Below are 16,117 nucleotides of genomic sequence, written 5' to 3' on the forward strand. Positions count from 1 at the left end.
AAGTGGAAGCTTTCACTTTGACATTTATAATGTCACAAGTCAAAGTGGTACATGTATAAGGAAACTAATTAAGAAGAGCAAGTGTCCTCCAATTTGGGTTGTGCCAAAAATTCAATTGTACAACGCTTGTTCTATTTGTTCTCTTGGCCTGTCACTTGAAGCTTTCTTTCTAAGATATGTAGTAAATGTAGACGTAACCAGAGGTAAATATCGTTTAATGTTACAATTTTGTGTAAACATTAGCATTCACATTCATCACAATAGCTGCTTTAAATAGAGAATACAGCTTTGAACTTTTTATAGTCGATATAAATCTTTGTAACCTTATTCTTTACATAAATAGAGTTTAAATTGTTTTTAATTTGCACCCAATTACTATATTTTAGCATTTCAATTCCAATTATAACCCAATAGCTCCAAAAAATGAAATTCAGATTTAAAACTTGAAAAGGAAAAAATAAACTTAGCACACGGACACACTTCCCCTATCTGCTCCCAACAAAGGCTCCATTGCCCAATTATAGGTGTCAAACGGGACGGGTAGGCCCAGCACGACATGAGCCCAACCCGTTTAAATGAGGCATGGCACGGTACAATCACGAATATTAGTGGGCCGTCGAAAGCTCGGGCTGGGTCAAGATCAAAAAATGAGGTTCAATGGATCGGGCCGGCTAGTGGCTCGAGCCCGCTTCAAGCACGGCTCGAGCTCGAGCTTGCTTTTAAGCACGGCCCAAGCCTGGCCCACTCAACTTTTTTTTTGTCCCAAAAGTCAAAATGCAATAATTTGACATATAATATCATTGTTTATATGGTTTTTTTTAATCATAAACATATATTTGATGTCTTTTATTTTGGGAAAATTACTTGGGTCCTTAATTAATTAAACATAACAACTACAAATTAATTAAACAAATTTGGACTTGAAAAAGACAAAGTCAAAATTAGACTATAGTCAAAGTAAGACATTTCTTCACATATAAAATAATAAGTTGTTCAAAGCTGAAAAGTTATAAGAGAAGCGAGTGAAAAAAAAAAAGATTATAGAAAAAAAGAATCAAGTGAAAAAAAACTCAAAATAAATTGGGTAGTTCTTGGGCATGAGTATGGCTCAAGAACTAGCACAGGCATGGCCCAATAAATTAAATGGCACCTCTACCGTCCAGCACACCCCCAAAATTGAAAATTTTAATTAATCTAAATTTGTTTAATAAATGGCAACGTGCCATAGCGAAGCAAGACACCCAGTGATGGAAGAATCATAGCCAAAAAGATTTTTATGCATGTCGCTGCTATGCCCATATGTTTTGATCACTCTCTTGCTCTCTTGCTCTCTCTCTATAAAAAAAACTCTCTCAACAAGCCAATAATACATGTCAGTAACCCAATAAAGCAAAATGCTTGGTGGGTTTTGCTCATTGGGAATTTGGGCTTATGATTTTGGCCCAACATGGAGTTTGGGCCCAAAAGCTACCAGGCCCATTAATGGTTGGTGTATGTTGCGTTGATTCAGCTGCATCCTCAACTTGTGATACTCGCAAGTGCACGAGCCGTTCGGTAGTATAGCATATGTAAGTGCGAGGTCGATTTCACAGGGATTGGTGATTGAATAACCAGTTCAGTTTTCCTACACAAAACAGAAAAACAAAAAAGAAAATAAATAAAATAAGAAAGAAAGAAAAGAAAATAACTCAAGCAGATAAGTTCCCAAGTTCAACTAGATTAACGGATTGATTCTAGCTAAAGTATGATTAAGCCATATTATCTGGTCCTAACCTTGTATTCCTAATTCCCTAATTTGATCATTTGTTGTCTAACCTAAACTAAGCATTAGGAATCCATTAAGCATAGAAGAACATTTTAAACAACCAAGTATGTATCTAGTCCCTGTTGTCCAATGTCCATATATACTCTTCCTATTCATAGTTCAATTCGAATTAAAGCATGGTGTCTACTCTTAATTCAAACCAAGATAGCTAACATGCAAGCCTAAATGGTGATCAATCATTCAAACTAGCATATTAACTTATAAACATAATGAATAAGAACAAAAACCATAATTGAAACTTGGAAACAAATCAAACTTGAAACTAAATAAAAGAATTTACATAACAATGAAAAGTAGAGTAGAACTAAGAAAAACTTAAGGAGAATTTCAGAACAAAGATTTCATTACAACAATTGAAAACTAGAAAGAGAAACTAAGAGAATTTGAGGGAGAGAAGGGAGGGGAGCTCTAGAGAAGTGTTTGAGAGCTCCCCCTTTGGGGATGTTTTATGAAGCTTGAAGACTTCTCTATTTATAGGGCTAAGAGGGAGGAACATCATGATAAATTCCAACACCACCATTCCTCTTTTAATACAATCCATAACTCCCACTTCATCTTATCTATGTTAGTGTGGTTGGAATCAATTCCATCCCATACTTCTTTTGCTGCACCTCAAGCTTTCTTCGCATGAGATTTCAAAGGTGTTCAATTGTGGCTGCCTTTTGCTGCCAACCCATGTTGGTTTTCTTTTGGTTGCTGGAAAAAACGATTCTTCTGAATCAGGCTTGGTGTAGAAAGGCCTGAGCTTTCAATATGTATCCAATGGGGCTCAAATTTGGATATGTCATAATAGACACCCATTGGAACAACTTTTATGAAGAATGCATTCCCATATGAGTAGTACAAGTGTACGTTTTGGGCCTTGCAAATTGACTGCCTAAAATAGACAGGAATTGACTTCATATATTTTATTTCCTTTATTTTTGGGCTTGATCTTCCCTCCTAAAAAATCTGGAAAAATCTGGAAAAATCTGGATCTTCAAACCCTCTGAATTATCTTTTCCAAGCATATGCAGCCCAACTCAAGAAAAAATCGGAAAGACCTTCAAATGTCATTTTTGGCCCAGTAACACAAATGCTGCCGAATTTGACCTTAAGTTGCCAAAACTTGCATAACTTCCTCTAGGAGACTCGGAATCATGAACCGTAAAATGCTCCAGAAACTAGACTTTTGCATCTTTCCAATGATATAGGGTTCATCATCTAGTTCATCCTGAGCAAGTACAGTCCAATCCGTGAAGTTGACAGATTTGCACACACAAATGAGCTAACTTGTCTCCAAAATGCATTTAATGAGTCTCAAGCTTATTACACTAAAACAAACACAAAATTTATTAAAAGCACAAATTTAACTCAAAAACATAATCAAATCATAAGTTAGAAGGGTACAACCAAACATCATCCAATTTCATTGGTTTTTGGAGCGAGTCCTTGCAAATTCTGGAGGGCTCTGGTTCATTCTAAGTTAAATTTGTATGTATTTGGTTTGAATTCTTGGTTGTTTTCATTTTCCCCAATTTAGTAGATTATTAGGGTTTCGAAATTTTGGTATTTTGTTGAAATTAACGCAATCTTAATTTTGCAGTTGTTGTGCTTAGTCTCTGTGGGTTCCGATTAATAGGCAAAATTGAATGTATAAATATTTCTGTCTCAATCTCTGTGTGTTGCTTGCTTCATCTTGCTTTAGTTTGAGTGATGAGTTCGTTTTAATTGATAGGAACTTTAAGGAGATGGGCTCTGCCTCTCGTTGTTTCGCTCTGAAAAACTCGTGGAACGCTTCCTCTGCAACCAGGATTCTCTACGATCCTCCCCTCGACTTCCACTTTCGATCGCCAATCAGGTAATATCTTCCTCCATCCCCGCCATATACTTTCAATACTTTTTTTCTTTCCGTTTTATCATTTATCATGCACAAAATAAAGGTGGGTATCATTCAATTTGTTGTATTCTTCGTATTTGTGACCCTTTTTTTGAACTACTAACTGTAATTCATGGTTTACTATGGAATTATGATGTATGTTGTTTAAACTTTTGCCTGGCACCATCCAATTTGAGAGCTCTGGGTATTTCAATGGAGGTTCGATAATTATAATTATGATTTTGGTTGTCAATCGGCCCACAGAGACTATGAAGAAGACAGTGGATGAGAACTAGTACGTCACCAATTATGCTTTGGTTAAGTTATGTTATAATCTAGTGTTGCTTTTCTGATCATGGATTTAGTTTAATTTCTGATTTTTTAACTGTGTATTCGATTGTTAGCCCTGAATGTGATTCAATTTATTTAATTGATTTATCTTGAATCTGTATTTTTGGCATAGGAACATGTTTTTTTTTGCATGAATCTGCTTCACTCGTTGTTGATTAAATGCATTCATTCTTTTATTTGTTTTCTCCATTTTTTTTCCTTATGTAGCATGTATGTGTTAGTATCTTATTGATGAACGGATGCTAATATTTGGGTTAATTAGTTTTTTTTATTGAATAATTATTTATTGATTGATTGACTAGTCTATATTTGTTTTTCAATGGTTTAGATTCTGTCATTTTGTGCAGAACTAATCATTTCCTGCTTTGATATTCCATAGTTGTGATATTTGATCATGATGCAGGTATGACACTTTGTCGAATTGGAACGATGATGATGGAGAAGTCATGGGAGCTGCAAAACATGTTTTGTTTGCAACTTCCTTAACTGATACAAGTGAATATATTTGGTGCTTTATTTGTATTTTCTTTTGGCATGGGTTGTAAAATTTAATTTCATAGTTGGATGATGATTGTGAAATTTAATTTGATAGTTTAGATACTTGAAAAAAAAAAGCAGGTTATGGTTGAATTTACATAATTTGGGCAAGGAAAACGAAATGGGCTTTAATTGATGGCCTGTTTGAAAAAGTGGTATTGTGAAAAAAATAAACAAAATTGGGCTTTTGAAAAATTCAACAATATTGGGCTTTTGATAATAATAAAAAACTGATTTTGGGCTCAAGCTAGATCTGACCAAAAAACCAAAACCAAACCATGTATGTTTGGCTCGGCCCACTTTCGGGTTTCATCTTTGACTCAACCCGACCTAAGAATCGTAGTCTTAGTCAGTTTGGCCCACGAATCAGTCAAAATTTGACTCAACCCGAATCGTGCCCAGGCATAATAAATAACAGGTTTTCTTATGATTGAAAATGGATGTTTTCCACAAGCAAAGATAGATTTATATGCAAATAGCCTTCAGTTTTTGGCTCATATATCGTCGTGAACTCTAAATTTAAGACCAGCTGAGAGCCAAAACGCGCCGTTTGGTTAAGACGGAGATAACACTGGAGTTGTTACAAGTTTGCCATTCGAGCTCTCATCCCAATATAATTCCTCGTCATTGTAGGCGTATTTACTAAACACTAGGGGTGGGCATATAAACCGAAAAATCGGAAAACCGAACCAAACAAGATGAAAAAAAAGGGGAAAAAACCGAGTTGACTAAAAAGTCAACAAAACCGGACCGGACCGGTTCAAACCAGTTCCGATTTCAGTTTTACACAAGATAGCACCAGACCGGACCGGACCGGACCGGTCCAGTATTTAATATATATTTTTTGGTGGCCCAACCACTAAGCCCAGAATTTTTCTCACTTCCCAAACCCAACTACTAACATCTAACCTTAGCCAAGCCCAACAACAAAAGCCCATCAACCAACACCTAACCCTAAAACCACCTTTTCTTTCCTTCCTCTCTCCTTTATCTTTTCAATCCGTCTTTTATTTTTTGTCTCTCTCTCTCTCTTCTTCTTTCTCTTTCTTCTTCCTCTTTCTAATTCCAATTTTCTCTCTCTCTCATTCTCTCTGACTCGGCGGCGTCACGAAACCAGGTGAGCTAGTTACTCTCTTTCTAATTCTTCATTGCTTATTGTGTTGCCTCGTTCTCTCATTTTTTGTTTTATTTGATTCACGATCGAAGATGTGGGTATGATTGATTTAGGGTTCTATCAAACGCAAACCTTCAGTATTCCTTCGTTTCATTCTCGTTGTTTTTTCTACTGTAAAAATTTCAAGCTCGAAGTAAAACCCTAATTGCTATTTGGAGATAATGAAAATGAAAATTTCAAGCTCGAAGTAAAACCCCAATTTTCTCTCTCTCTCTCTCTCTCTCTCTCTCTCTCTCTCTCTATATTTTTTTTTTTGGACTAGGCTTGAGGTGTCTGAGAGTGGCTTGCTTGGCGGCAGTTGTGCGGCTTAGCAATGGTGACATGAGAAAGGCTCTGAACATTTTGCAGGTTATAAGATCTCTACTCCGATGTTTCTTTTCTGTGGATTTGTCTACTCCTCTTTCTCTGTTTCTGTGCAAAATCTGTGTGTGGCTATGTAGCGATTCATAAAATGACAGGTTAGAGAAATGAATTTTTCTGTTATGTTAGAATCTTATGAAATCAAATGATATTGTCATTGTATTTAGTCTTTAATATTGTCAATGTGATTGAGTATGACTGTATAAGTAAAATCTGTTGTAGCATAAACTCAAATTACTTGTGGTTGGGGTGACTTGCTGATTTTTTTTCTTGCAATGTGTTTAATGTTTCAAAAGTTTGCTACTTGTGCATTCCTCTAATCATTTTGCTTCGGCGGCAATATTTCTTATTTAAGAACAAATTGCATTATTCTTACTTCCTTGAAGTATTTCGTATTTAAGTATGATTTTGAAATAATCTTGAATGGGCAGTTATAATTATGAAATTTATGATTTTTTTTTCTTCACGAATAGATCTTAAATGACACTGTGATTCCTATTTCAATGTATTAATTAAGCGTGTTAGTGTTGACATTGTGATGATATATATGTAAAATCATTTATCAAGGCCTCTCTACCAAAGTCAATAATATTGATTAACTAAACTCGTTGATCATGAAGAAACCAAATAATATAATCACCTTCTGGATATAGATGATGACATTCTGGTCTGTAAGTTTGTTGCCGTGTTCATCTTTCACATGGAACACTGCAAATTCAAAGCACGCGCACAAATTATTATTGGTCATAAAATATTGATTATTTTATGAAATAAAAGTACTTGGATTAATTGAATCATATAGATATATATAAGAGAATTAATGCATATATATAATATATATATATATATATATATATATATTTACCATCCATGAACCATCCTGCATCAGAAGAAATATAACTTTTAGAGATGGTGAATCAATCAGAGTAGCAGGAAGTTATATTACCATTTTGGCACCCAACAATGCATTGACAAAAGCCTACAGGGTAGATAAGTTGAGAACACATAACAATGACATGTATGTAGTTTCCGATTCTCCAAAGTTTATTAATTCATTGGACAAGACTTTTGTGCAATCATATCATGGAGGACATACTTTCTCACCTGCAGTCAACTCATATGGCTTCACAGCAGCAGATAACAGAAGAAGCAGTATATCTTTGCACAGGAAATCCAGGGGCTGGGAGAGCTTAATAGAGAAGGTTTGAAGAAGATGCCTCTTTGTGTTGCCCTTGCCTCCGAGAAAGAACAAGGGGAAGATGGAGCTTTTTTTTCTTTTTTTTTTTTCCAGTGGAAAATGGAGTAGTTTAAATGTTATTTCTATAATTTTTTTTGTAATTTTGTTTGCAATTATGTGTATTTGTTTTGTTATTGGCATGTCATTTTAAATTTAATGTTTGGGATCATTGGGTGGGAATTGGGCTAATTGTGAATTTGTAGGCCCAAATTTTGTTTAAAAACTTCAGTTGGGCTTAAATCTCTAAAAATTTATAATAAAAAAATCAATTGGGCCCAAGGGCCGGTCCAAACTGTAAAACCGGATATAAACCGGTTCGGGTTGGTGCGGTTCTCTTAAGTGTTTAATTGAAAAACCGGACCGAACTGGACCGGATGAACAGTACCAATTTCGGGTTTAGGGGAGAACCGGGCCGAACCGGACTGTGCCCACCCCTACTAAACACCCCTCATGAGATGAGGTGCAAAAGACAAACAAAAAATAGCAAAAGCCTATCATCTCTACGTCATCACTCTCACCCTTCCATTTAATTTTTAAAAAAAACTAAACTACTCTAAACAAATTTAGGTTTAGGGCAAATTTGTGAAATAGAGAGGAAAAAAACAAAAGCAAAAGTCTCTCTATCTCCACGTATTTATAGATAGTTTAGACCATTAAGTCTCTGGTCTCTGCGTCAGCAAATAATCTAGAGAATTCCAACTTAAATAAAACGTAGTAAATTCATTATCTTAGCTAACTTATCTAACCTCTGCCTGCTCACCGTTCCATTTACTAAAGAGCAAATTATTACTCACGTTCTATAAAAGCACAACGTGGGCTAAACACCGTCCGATGTGACTACAAGTGCAGGGAAGATTATACTTTGACCACAACCAACGGCTGAGATCGAACAAAATAAACCCCGAGCCTTAAAGTTAGAGATAATAAAATATTAAAAAGAACATTCCCATGTCACATGGGCCCAGCAACGTACACTGCACCGGCAATTGCATGTGGGCAGTGTGCGCAGAACCAGACGACACGTACCGCCCGAACCGGTAGCCAGCCGTTAAAAGCACGGCGTAGCAGTTGCCAACGTGGACGCATCGCAACTGTCAGTCTCCGCTTCACACCCAAAAGTGACCTCATCAACGGCTCTCGTTTTCTTCGACTCTTCATCTTCATCCTTCATCTTCAAGCACGGAACAGAACTTTTTCGTATGAAGGGAGCTTGCAGAGGACCAGTGATGGCGAAGAGCTGAAAATCAGTTAATAAGTCAATTTCAATGAAAAGTTGAATGATATGTATCCGTAGATATACGATTCAGATCAAGAGTTTCAGAGGAACCAACATTTTCAGTGTTGGAAAGTAAAAGATAAACGCAGCTGAGCTGAGCAGAGGTGCTTTTGGCTTTTCTCTTTTTATTTTATTGAATATTTTTGTTTTTTTTACTTTTTCTTTGTTGGTTTCGATTCGGTTTGAATGGTGGTCGGTGCGTTTTTGTTTTTTTTTTAAAAACAAAAATGAGAATAAACAAAACTTGCTTGAATTTCACGCTTGAAAAGTTGCCGATTTTACATCATTACCTCTGCATCTTTCTCTCTCTATCTCTCATATTATATATATCTGTATGTATGCACATTGCTTTTGCTCTAGTGCTGAACTCCATTTAAACTTCTCAATGATTCTCTGAGCTCTCAATAGACTGTGTTTTCAGTGAAAATGTCGGAGGTTAGAGGATCGAACTCATGGCGGGACGAGCTAGCGAGTCTGGTGAGTGACTCGGGGATACGATATGCTGCGGCCGATCCTATCGAAGTTCCGACGGCGTCGTTTGACTCACAAGCATCCGATTTCGGCTCCGGTGAATTGGAGCAATCGGAGAGCTTCAAGGATCAGATTAAGGGCTTCGCGATCGCTTGGGGTGAGATACTTGTGGATTTGGGGAGAGGCTGTAAGGACATTGTGGAGCAGAACATTCTGACTAAGGACTCGTATATTGTGCGAAAGCTCCAGAAGCCCTGCGCCAAAGCCTCGGAGAAATTGAGATACTTGAACGAGTTTTTGCCAGAGGATCGCGATCCTGCTCACGCTTGGCCGGTGATCTTTTTCGTTTCTATTCTTGCACTTACAGGTATATTGCTTCTGCTTCATATTGGTTTGTGTTTGATGACTTTTGAACGTTCAAAGCTTTTTGGTTATGCAGTTGTGCAAGTGGTGTGTGATAATTTTATAAAGGTTTATGCTTTTGTTGTTCAATAAATTGTTACTGATAAAGTAATGATTTCTTTCTAAGTTCGCGAAATTGTGTGATAAATCTCTTTGATCTGTGAAATTGTTACTGATAAATAGGATTTTTAGCAGATTTTCTGCAATCTTAATACGGAGAGGACTGATATATCACACACTAAGAGTAGCAATGTATCAAAGTATCCAATGAAAGAAAAACCTTCATTTACTGTCCCAACAAAAAAAGGGGTTTCTTTCTATGCCGAAAGGAAAACTTCTATATGTGTAAGAAGTTTCTTTATAAGTTTGTGAAATAGTGTGATAAAGGATTGTTCGTATAGGGAAAGTTGTAGATCTTCACTTCAATTCCTCAATGGAGTGGTTTTGATATTCTTGTTCCCAGCCTTTTTGTATGTGTTAGAATTATGATTTCAATAATAGCTAGTATAGATTGATGTTAGATTGATGTGCTGTGTTTTAAATTGCAAAGTCGTACTAGATTGGTCAATGTTTTTCAATGAACTGCGAGCATTTTGTGAGTGGAATCTCCAAAACTTGGATTTGACTGCACTATTCATTTCTCTTCCTTCGTGGTACAAGCATGATATGATGTGTCTACATTACTAAACATGTGCAGCTATGAATTTCAGTACCGAACATGATAGCTTGGTTCGGTCAGTGAAGAAAGTGCAAATACATCCTCCTAGTGCTAGTCATGTATTGCTTCCAGATGGGAGACGATTGGCTTATCATGAGCTAGGTGTCCCAGCTGAGCGCACTCGATTTTTATTGATTGCTCCACATTCTTTCCTTTCATCCCGACTTGCAGGTAAATGAATTACTAGCGATGCCAAATTATTTGAGGTGGTTATAATCTTGGGACCGTAATATATGCTCTCGATATAAATTTATGAACTTAACTCCCATTTTTTCTCCATGTCTTCTTTTTCATCAAAAGGTATTCCGGGAATTAAGATATCATTGCTTGAAGAGTTTGGTATCCGCTTGGTCACATATGATCTTCCTGGTTTTGGGGAGAGTGACCCTCATCCAGGCAGGGATCTTAACTCATCGGCATTGGATATGCTGTACTTGGCCAATGGTATTGGTTTTGATGACAAGTTCTGGGTGCTGGGCCACTCAAGTGGAGCAATGCATGCTTGGGCTTCTCTCAGATACATTCCTGACAGAGTTGCAGGTATATAAATTATTTTATCCAAATTTATAATATTGGTTTAACTACTGTTTGGGTCCTTTACATGCTCGTCATAATCTTAATTAACAGCCCTTAAATATCTGGGTCTTATTTATGCTGACCCTTTTACTCTCACCTCCTATTCTAAAGAATTCTTCAGGGATTAATTGTTTTGTTAAGAATCTTGAGTGAACTTGCAGGTGCAGCCATGGTGGCCCCAATAATCAATCCCTATGAGCCGGGCATGACTAAGGAAGAGAGGAAGAAAATTTGGGAACCATGGGTTCTAAGAAGGAAAGTGATGTATTTTTTAGCTCGTAGATTTCCAAAATTTCTCTCATCTTTTTATCGCCGAAGCTTCCTATCAGGAAAACATGACAGGATTGATAGGTGGTTGTCTCTTTCACTGGGGAAGAAGGTGAGTTCATTATTATCATCTTCAAATAGTCTGCACGATTGTACACTTTTTTCCCCAGAATCAGTCCCAGGTTTTATGCAGTTTTGTCTTTTGATCATACACGCCAGGATATTTTTGTGTTGATGAGACTGCTTTTGCTGCCTTGGGTTGAGTAGTAATTTCGTATTTTTGTCACCGTTTAAGACAAGTACTCACAGACCACTTTGTGCATGTCTAGTTGAGTTGAGTGCACAAGATCTCAACTTTCATAATCTTGATATTTGCAGGATGAAATTCTAATTGAAGATCCAAAAATTGAAGAGTATATGCAAAGGGATGTGGAGGAGTCAATCCGCCAAGGGAGTATCAAACCCTTCATGGAGGAGGCTGTGCTACAAGTCTCAGAGTGGGGTTTTAGTTTGGCAGATCTTCAAGTGCAGAAACAGTGTCAACAAAGAAGCTTTCTTCGTTTATTCAGGTCTATGTACAGTGAGGCAGAATGCGTGCTGACTGGATTTCTAGGCCAAATACACATATGGCAGGTTGGTGCAAAAGCTGAAATTCCCAACCAAGGACATAGAATTAATCTAATTCATAACGCATTCATTAACTCGACTTGGCTTTTATATTAATGATATATTTCTAATAAATGTTGCACAGGGAATGGGTGATATGATAGTCCCACCAACGGTGACTGACTATATAGCACGGGTTTTACCTGGAGCTTATGTGCACAAGCTCCCAAACGAAGGCCACTTCTCCTACTTGTATTTCTGTGATGAATGCCAGAGACAGATTTTTGCTACTCTTTTTGGAAGCCCTCAAGGTCCGGTAGAAAAAAAAGTCGCTACAGATACAACTCAATCAGAAGGCAATTCAGAAGAGATATGATATCAACAAATGCTTGATTCTCACACGGCCGTTTATGATATATTGGTTCTTTCGACTTGGAATTCTGATGTAAATACCATAGAATTACTGCAGGTTACTCCTCTGCTCAGGGGAGAACGAAATAGAGCTCAAATAGTTTTGGAGGCGGAGCATGAAATAGAGTTTGGAAAGTTTTGGAGGATTAGCGCTTTGGACGATAAGATGATGAGAAGCAATGGTGCGACAAATGTGTATGGTTTTTTTCTCTCTTCTATGGTGGCACGGTTTTTCTCACCAGCCATCATTCACGAGTGACCTATGTTGTATCCAACAGCAAATATCAAATCAAATCTGGTTCTACCGTTGAGACTTGTTTTCCTTTTTTGGGGTTGATAACTAGTATGATCTTCGGGATCAGCTAACTGTTAAACTTGAAGGCCACGAAAAGGAAAAACAAAACCACGTTTCAAATTCAGTGGTACATATTCCACAAATGTCGTATTTCATTTCTTTGACAAAAATAAAAAGCAAAGCTTTCAGCTTTCATTTGGATGCAATGCAGATTTTGACTGTTAAAAGTAGTGCTTTTATACAAATTATAAAACTCTAAATGCAATGCAGCTTTCAGCTTAATACTCTCAATTTCGCTTCTGGCACTTTCATTGCGAGTTTATATAGAAATTATAAACTACTAAGCTGGTAGTACCGAAATCGCTAAAATGACTCAAGCCAAATGGAGTCTTTTGGCTATTCCATTACATGATCGTCTGTTAACTACAGTCGCTAAGGAAAGGGTTTGTTAATCACATCTAGGTCTGAAGATGCGTTCACGTACTTTAAATTTTAAAATAATTGACAACCTCTCAATATTTCCCACAAACTTCGGCCAGATGCTAAGCAAGTTCATGAAATTAAAGGTACAAGACTTTCAAAGAGGGTCCAACTACAGTATCCTCAATGTGTTAAGTTTATGGCTACAGAAACCGCCTGTTGATATACACTGAAAATAATTTATCCGAAACAGAGATGACACATCTAAAACTCACTATGTGAAACCTTCACAAACAATGGCCTATGGAGCATTCGGACAAGTCAACACCATCAAAATGCAGAGCCCGTGCCCTTGGTTCTTCCAAGCAGAATATCTTTAGCTTCATTAATTTTAGATGCAAGGTAATGGCTACCCCCCGCATCCGGATGATTAGCAACCATCACCCTCCTATGCGCTTCCCTGACCTTGTCTGTCGCGGTACTCTCCCTGAGAAAACAAATATAAAAATATATACAAATAAATACATCATGAATAGAGGATAAATGCAATAAGACGATGAAACAGCACCCCCCAACAGCTTGCATTTTGTCTCAGACTAACTGCTTGAGACTTGCTCTAATTGAGCAGGGCTGACTGTGCATGGGTTCAGTTCATGTAGTTGTAAAGATATTCCAGTGCGATTTTTCGATAAAAGAATGAGCTTATTAAGATCAACACTTCAGCTCATTCACTTAACAAGCTGAGCTCAAAGTATTATGGTTTAAGCTACTGGGAAATCTACTAGTAATATAGAGATAGCCCTCTAAGGGGATGTCAGAAACATCCATTTTACTTTTTTAATTTTGAAAAGTTGTAATTTCCTGTCTTTTAATTACTCCAATTAAGAAAATTCTTGTCAAGAACCAGGGAAGCATGTACGAGGCCTAAGTACTAAGGTTGAGTTTGTTCAGGTGTCACAGAGAACTCAACCACAGACAATCAACTTTGTGTAAGCACCAACAAGCATTCTAAAATTCTATTTGAGCACAAGCTGAGCCTAAAATCTATTGGATGTCACTGAGCAGCGCCTCAAGGGTCAAGCAATGATATAGTCAGTTTAAATTTAAAACCAGCCCTATTGTTAAAAGACTATTGAAGAATAAGGGCACACATTTGCAGAGAAGAAATTAACAAATTTCTCGATTCTAAATAACAGACAGGCTTTGGTTGCACAGAAGGGTGAAAGTATCATGTTCATCATGTTCATCCCATTAACAATCAGCTGGGCCTAGGCTCAAACCTACCAAGGGCACATTTTGAAAGATAAGATAGCCCTAACCTCATCCATCTATTCCATTCTAGACATTTAAGTCCATAGGGCTGCAATGTTTGAGAAACTCCAATAACAGGCCATATTTGTGAAAATACTAGCAATGGGAACATATGAAAGAAATGTTTATGCCATCAGCGCCATGATGTACATTAAACATCGTTGCTAGACTTCATGACTTACAACACAATATAGATTCATATATATTTCAAAAAGAAGCCAGGCAGTACCTCACTCCAAGTATGAGAGCTGCTTCCCTTCGTGTCATGGTAGATTGAAAACCACCTTCGTAAAATTTACGCAGCCTAGCTGTAGGTGGTCTTGCTTTGAATGCTTGCCAAGCCTGAATGCTATATCTACCAGCATAAGCTGCTGCAGCTACAGCGATTCCTCCGATCAATGGTGTGACCTGTTGCAAATTTTATACATAAGCTTCACTGGTTGTGTCCACAATATTGTGCAAGTAAAAAAATTAACTCGCAACTATGTGCAGTTAACTGTTTCTTGAGAATTTATCAAACAGTTATAAATTTAAACATAACACAAAGCAGAAATTTCGAACTCAAACATGGATGGTACAATACCTCAGTTCTAATAAATCAAAACTTAAAAAGATAGAAAGTGTTCCATGATCAGTACCTGTAGCCCATTAAAACTAAAATTCTTTAACTCCTTGGTTCATTGGGCACAAATAACTGGAGTTTAATTAAATCCCACCGCAATAATAAGCATATAATCTAAAAATTGACTTCTTTTTATTATTATTACATCAAAAGATTCAAATTTTTTCAGCTCCCATGGCTATTTATCGGCAATCGAAGATGGGTTTAGCTAATTAAGCCCTAATCTACACCCAAATCAGACGCAAAACGCTATTTCAGAATCGCCCACATAATCAGAACCCTCTAAATACAAACAACGAATGAGAAAGAGATTGATACATCAAAAGAAAAATATATGAGAAAGAGTGAGATATTAATACTCACCATATCTGTAAATCTTTCGAGGTCGAAGAAACTGCTCCGTCAGCCAAGCTAGGGTTTATGGTCTTTTCGAAAAGTAATTGTCCGGAACGAAATTGATACTTCAATTACAAACGAGAACTACGCCGATAAACTGAACCCAGGTACTTGTAAAACAAGCCAAGGGAACTGAAAAAAACTAGGAGGAGGTTTTATACGCGGTCCGGCCCTTTTAACAACTTGTAGAAGGAAAAGGACTTTCTTTTCTTATTTTTTTTTGTGTTTAAAGTTTAATTAATTGTTGTTATTTATCACATTCTGTGTTACTATTATATTGGTGTTTTTATGTTTATATAATAGAATTTGCAACACAATATGTATTTTAATGTATTATAAGTTAAATGCTAACTTTTTTTATATGTTTTTTTACAACAAAATAATGAATTAATACATTAGTCATGATATGAAATTAATTGCTAAGAAAATTGAGAAAGAAGAAAAATATATATAAAATAAAAAACGAAATAACAATACAAAAGAATAAGGTGAAATAATAGTAGACTATAATTATATAGTGTAGTTTAATTTTGTATTTTAATTAAAAAATATTTAATTAAAAACGCTACATGCCACTCAATAAAAGTTAAACTATAAATAAAATTAAAACCCAAGATAAGCAAAAAGTGTGGCCTAGCTTGGTTAGTCAAGTGACAATTTGTGCATAATGGAAGTTGTGGGTTCGAATCCTACAAAAGGCATGATGTTTTGTTTAAATTTTTAATTATTAATTTAAGTAAAGGTGGTGGCCGGTGGGGAGTTTCTATAATGAGGATGCTATTTGAGAAGTTTATTTGAGGAGGCCCATCTCACCATCAAAAGGGGTGTGGAGCCCCCAATGCACCCCCCCATGTGCTTTGTTTTTTGTTGTTGATGGTGAGATTTCACCTCCTCAAATAACCTCCTCACTTAACCTCCTCATTCTAGCCTTTCCGGTGGCCGGTGGGGGTCCGGGCTGTGGCAGAGTGGGTATGGCAAAATAGTCTTCCCCCCTATAAATTTAA

At 36.8% G+C, this 16,117-nt stretch overlaps 2 protein-coding genes, 1 long non-coding RNA gene and 1 pseudogene across 5 annotated transcripts; 2 read left to right on the forward strand and 2 right to left on the reverse strand.

Annotated features, from left to right (window-relative positions):
* The window catches only part of LOC148293587 (low temperature-induced protein lt101.2 pseudogene), an 11,731-nt pseudogene extending 10,432 nt beyond the window's left edge, over nucleotides 1-1,299 (reverse strand).
* Nucleotides 1,300-5,573: 4,274 nt separating this feature from the next.
* LOC110773761 (uncharacterized) lies at nucleotides 5,574-7,511 on the forward strand. Its single transcript, XR_015836364.1, has 3 exons — nucleotides 5,574-5,688; nucleotides 6,008-6,093; nucleotides 7,216-7,511. It is a non-coding gene; the product is annotated as an uncharacterized LOC110773761 (long non-coding RNA).
* An 823-nt stretch (nucleotides 7,512-8,334) lies between these two features.
* Nucleotides 8,335-12,380, forward strand: LOC110773762 (alpha/beta-Hydrolases superfamily protein). Of its 3 annotated transcripts, none has more exons than XM_021978289.2 (7): nucleotides 8,335-8,722; nucleotides 9,027-9,456; nucleotides 10,189-10,380; nucleotides 10,510-10,749; nucleotides 10,947-11,164; nucleotides 11,431-11,685; nucleotides 11,804-12,380. In XM_021978289.2, exons 2-7 carry the CDS (start codon nucleotides 9,045-9,047, stop codon nucleotides 12,032-12,034), a joined length of 1,548 nt encoding a protein of 515 aa, XP_021833981.2. In that variant the 5' UTR covers nucleotides 8,335-8,722; nucleotides 9,027-9,044; the 3' UTR covers nucleotides 12,035-12,380. The 3 variants fall into 3 exon arrangements, with proteins under 3 accessions (XP_021833981.2, XP_021833980.2, XP_021833979.2); XM_021978288.2 differs by having other exon boundaries at nucleotides 9,040-9,456; XM_021978287.2 differs by lacking the exon at nucleotides 8,335-8,722 and having other exon boundaries at nucleotides 8,905-9,456.
* Nucleotides 12,381-12,882: 502 nt separating this feature from the next.
* Nucleotides 12,883-15,266, reverse strand: LOC110773758 (mitochondrial import inner membrane translocase subunit TIM14-1). The gene is made up of 3 exons (XM_021978283.2): nucleotides 15,081-15,266; nucleotides 14,325-14,503; nucleotides 12,883-13,271 (listed from the first exon to the last, which is right to left on the reverse strand). The coding sequence occupies exons 1-3, from the start codon at nucleotides 15,081-15,083 to the stop codon at nucleotides 13,115-13,117; spliced, it is 339 nt and encodes a 112-aa protein (XP_021833975.2). The 5' UTR covers nucleotides 15,084-15,266; the 3' UTR covers nucleotides 12,883-13,114.
* Nucleotides 15,267-16,117: the final 851 nt, after the last annotated feature.

This window comes from Prunus avium, chromosome 6 (assembly GCF_965620075.1).
Source record: "Prunus avium chromosome 6, drPruAviu1.hap1.1, whole genome shotgun sequence".
Classification (NCBI taxonomy): Eukaryota; Viridiplantae; Streptophyta; class Magnoliopsida; order Rosales; family Rosaceae; genus Prunus; species Prunus avium.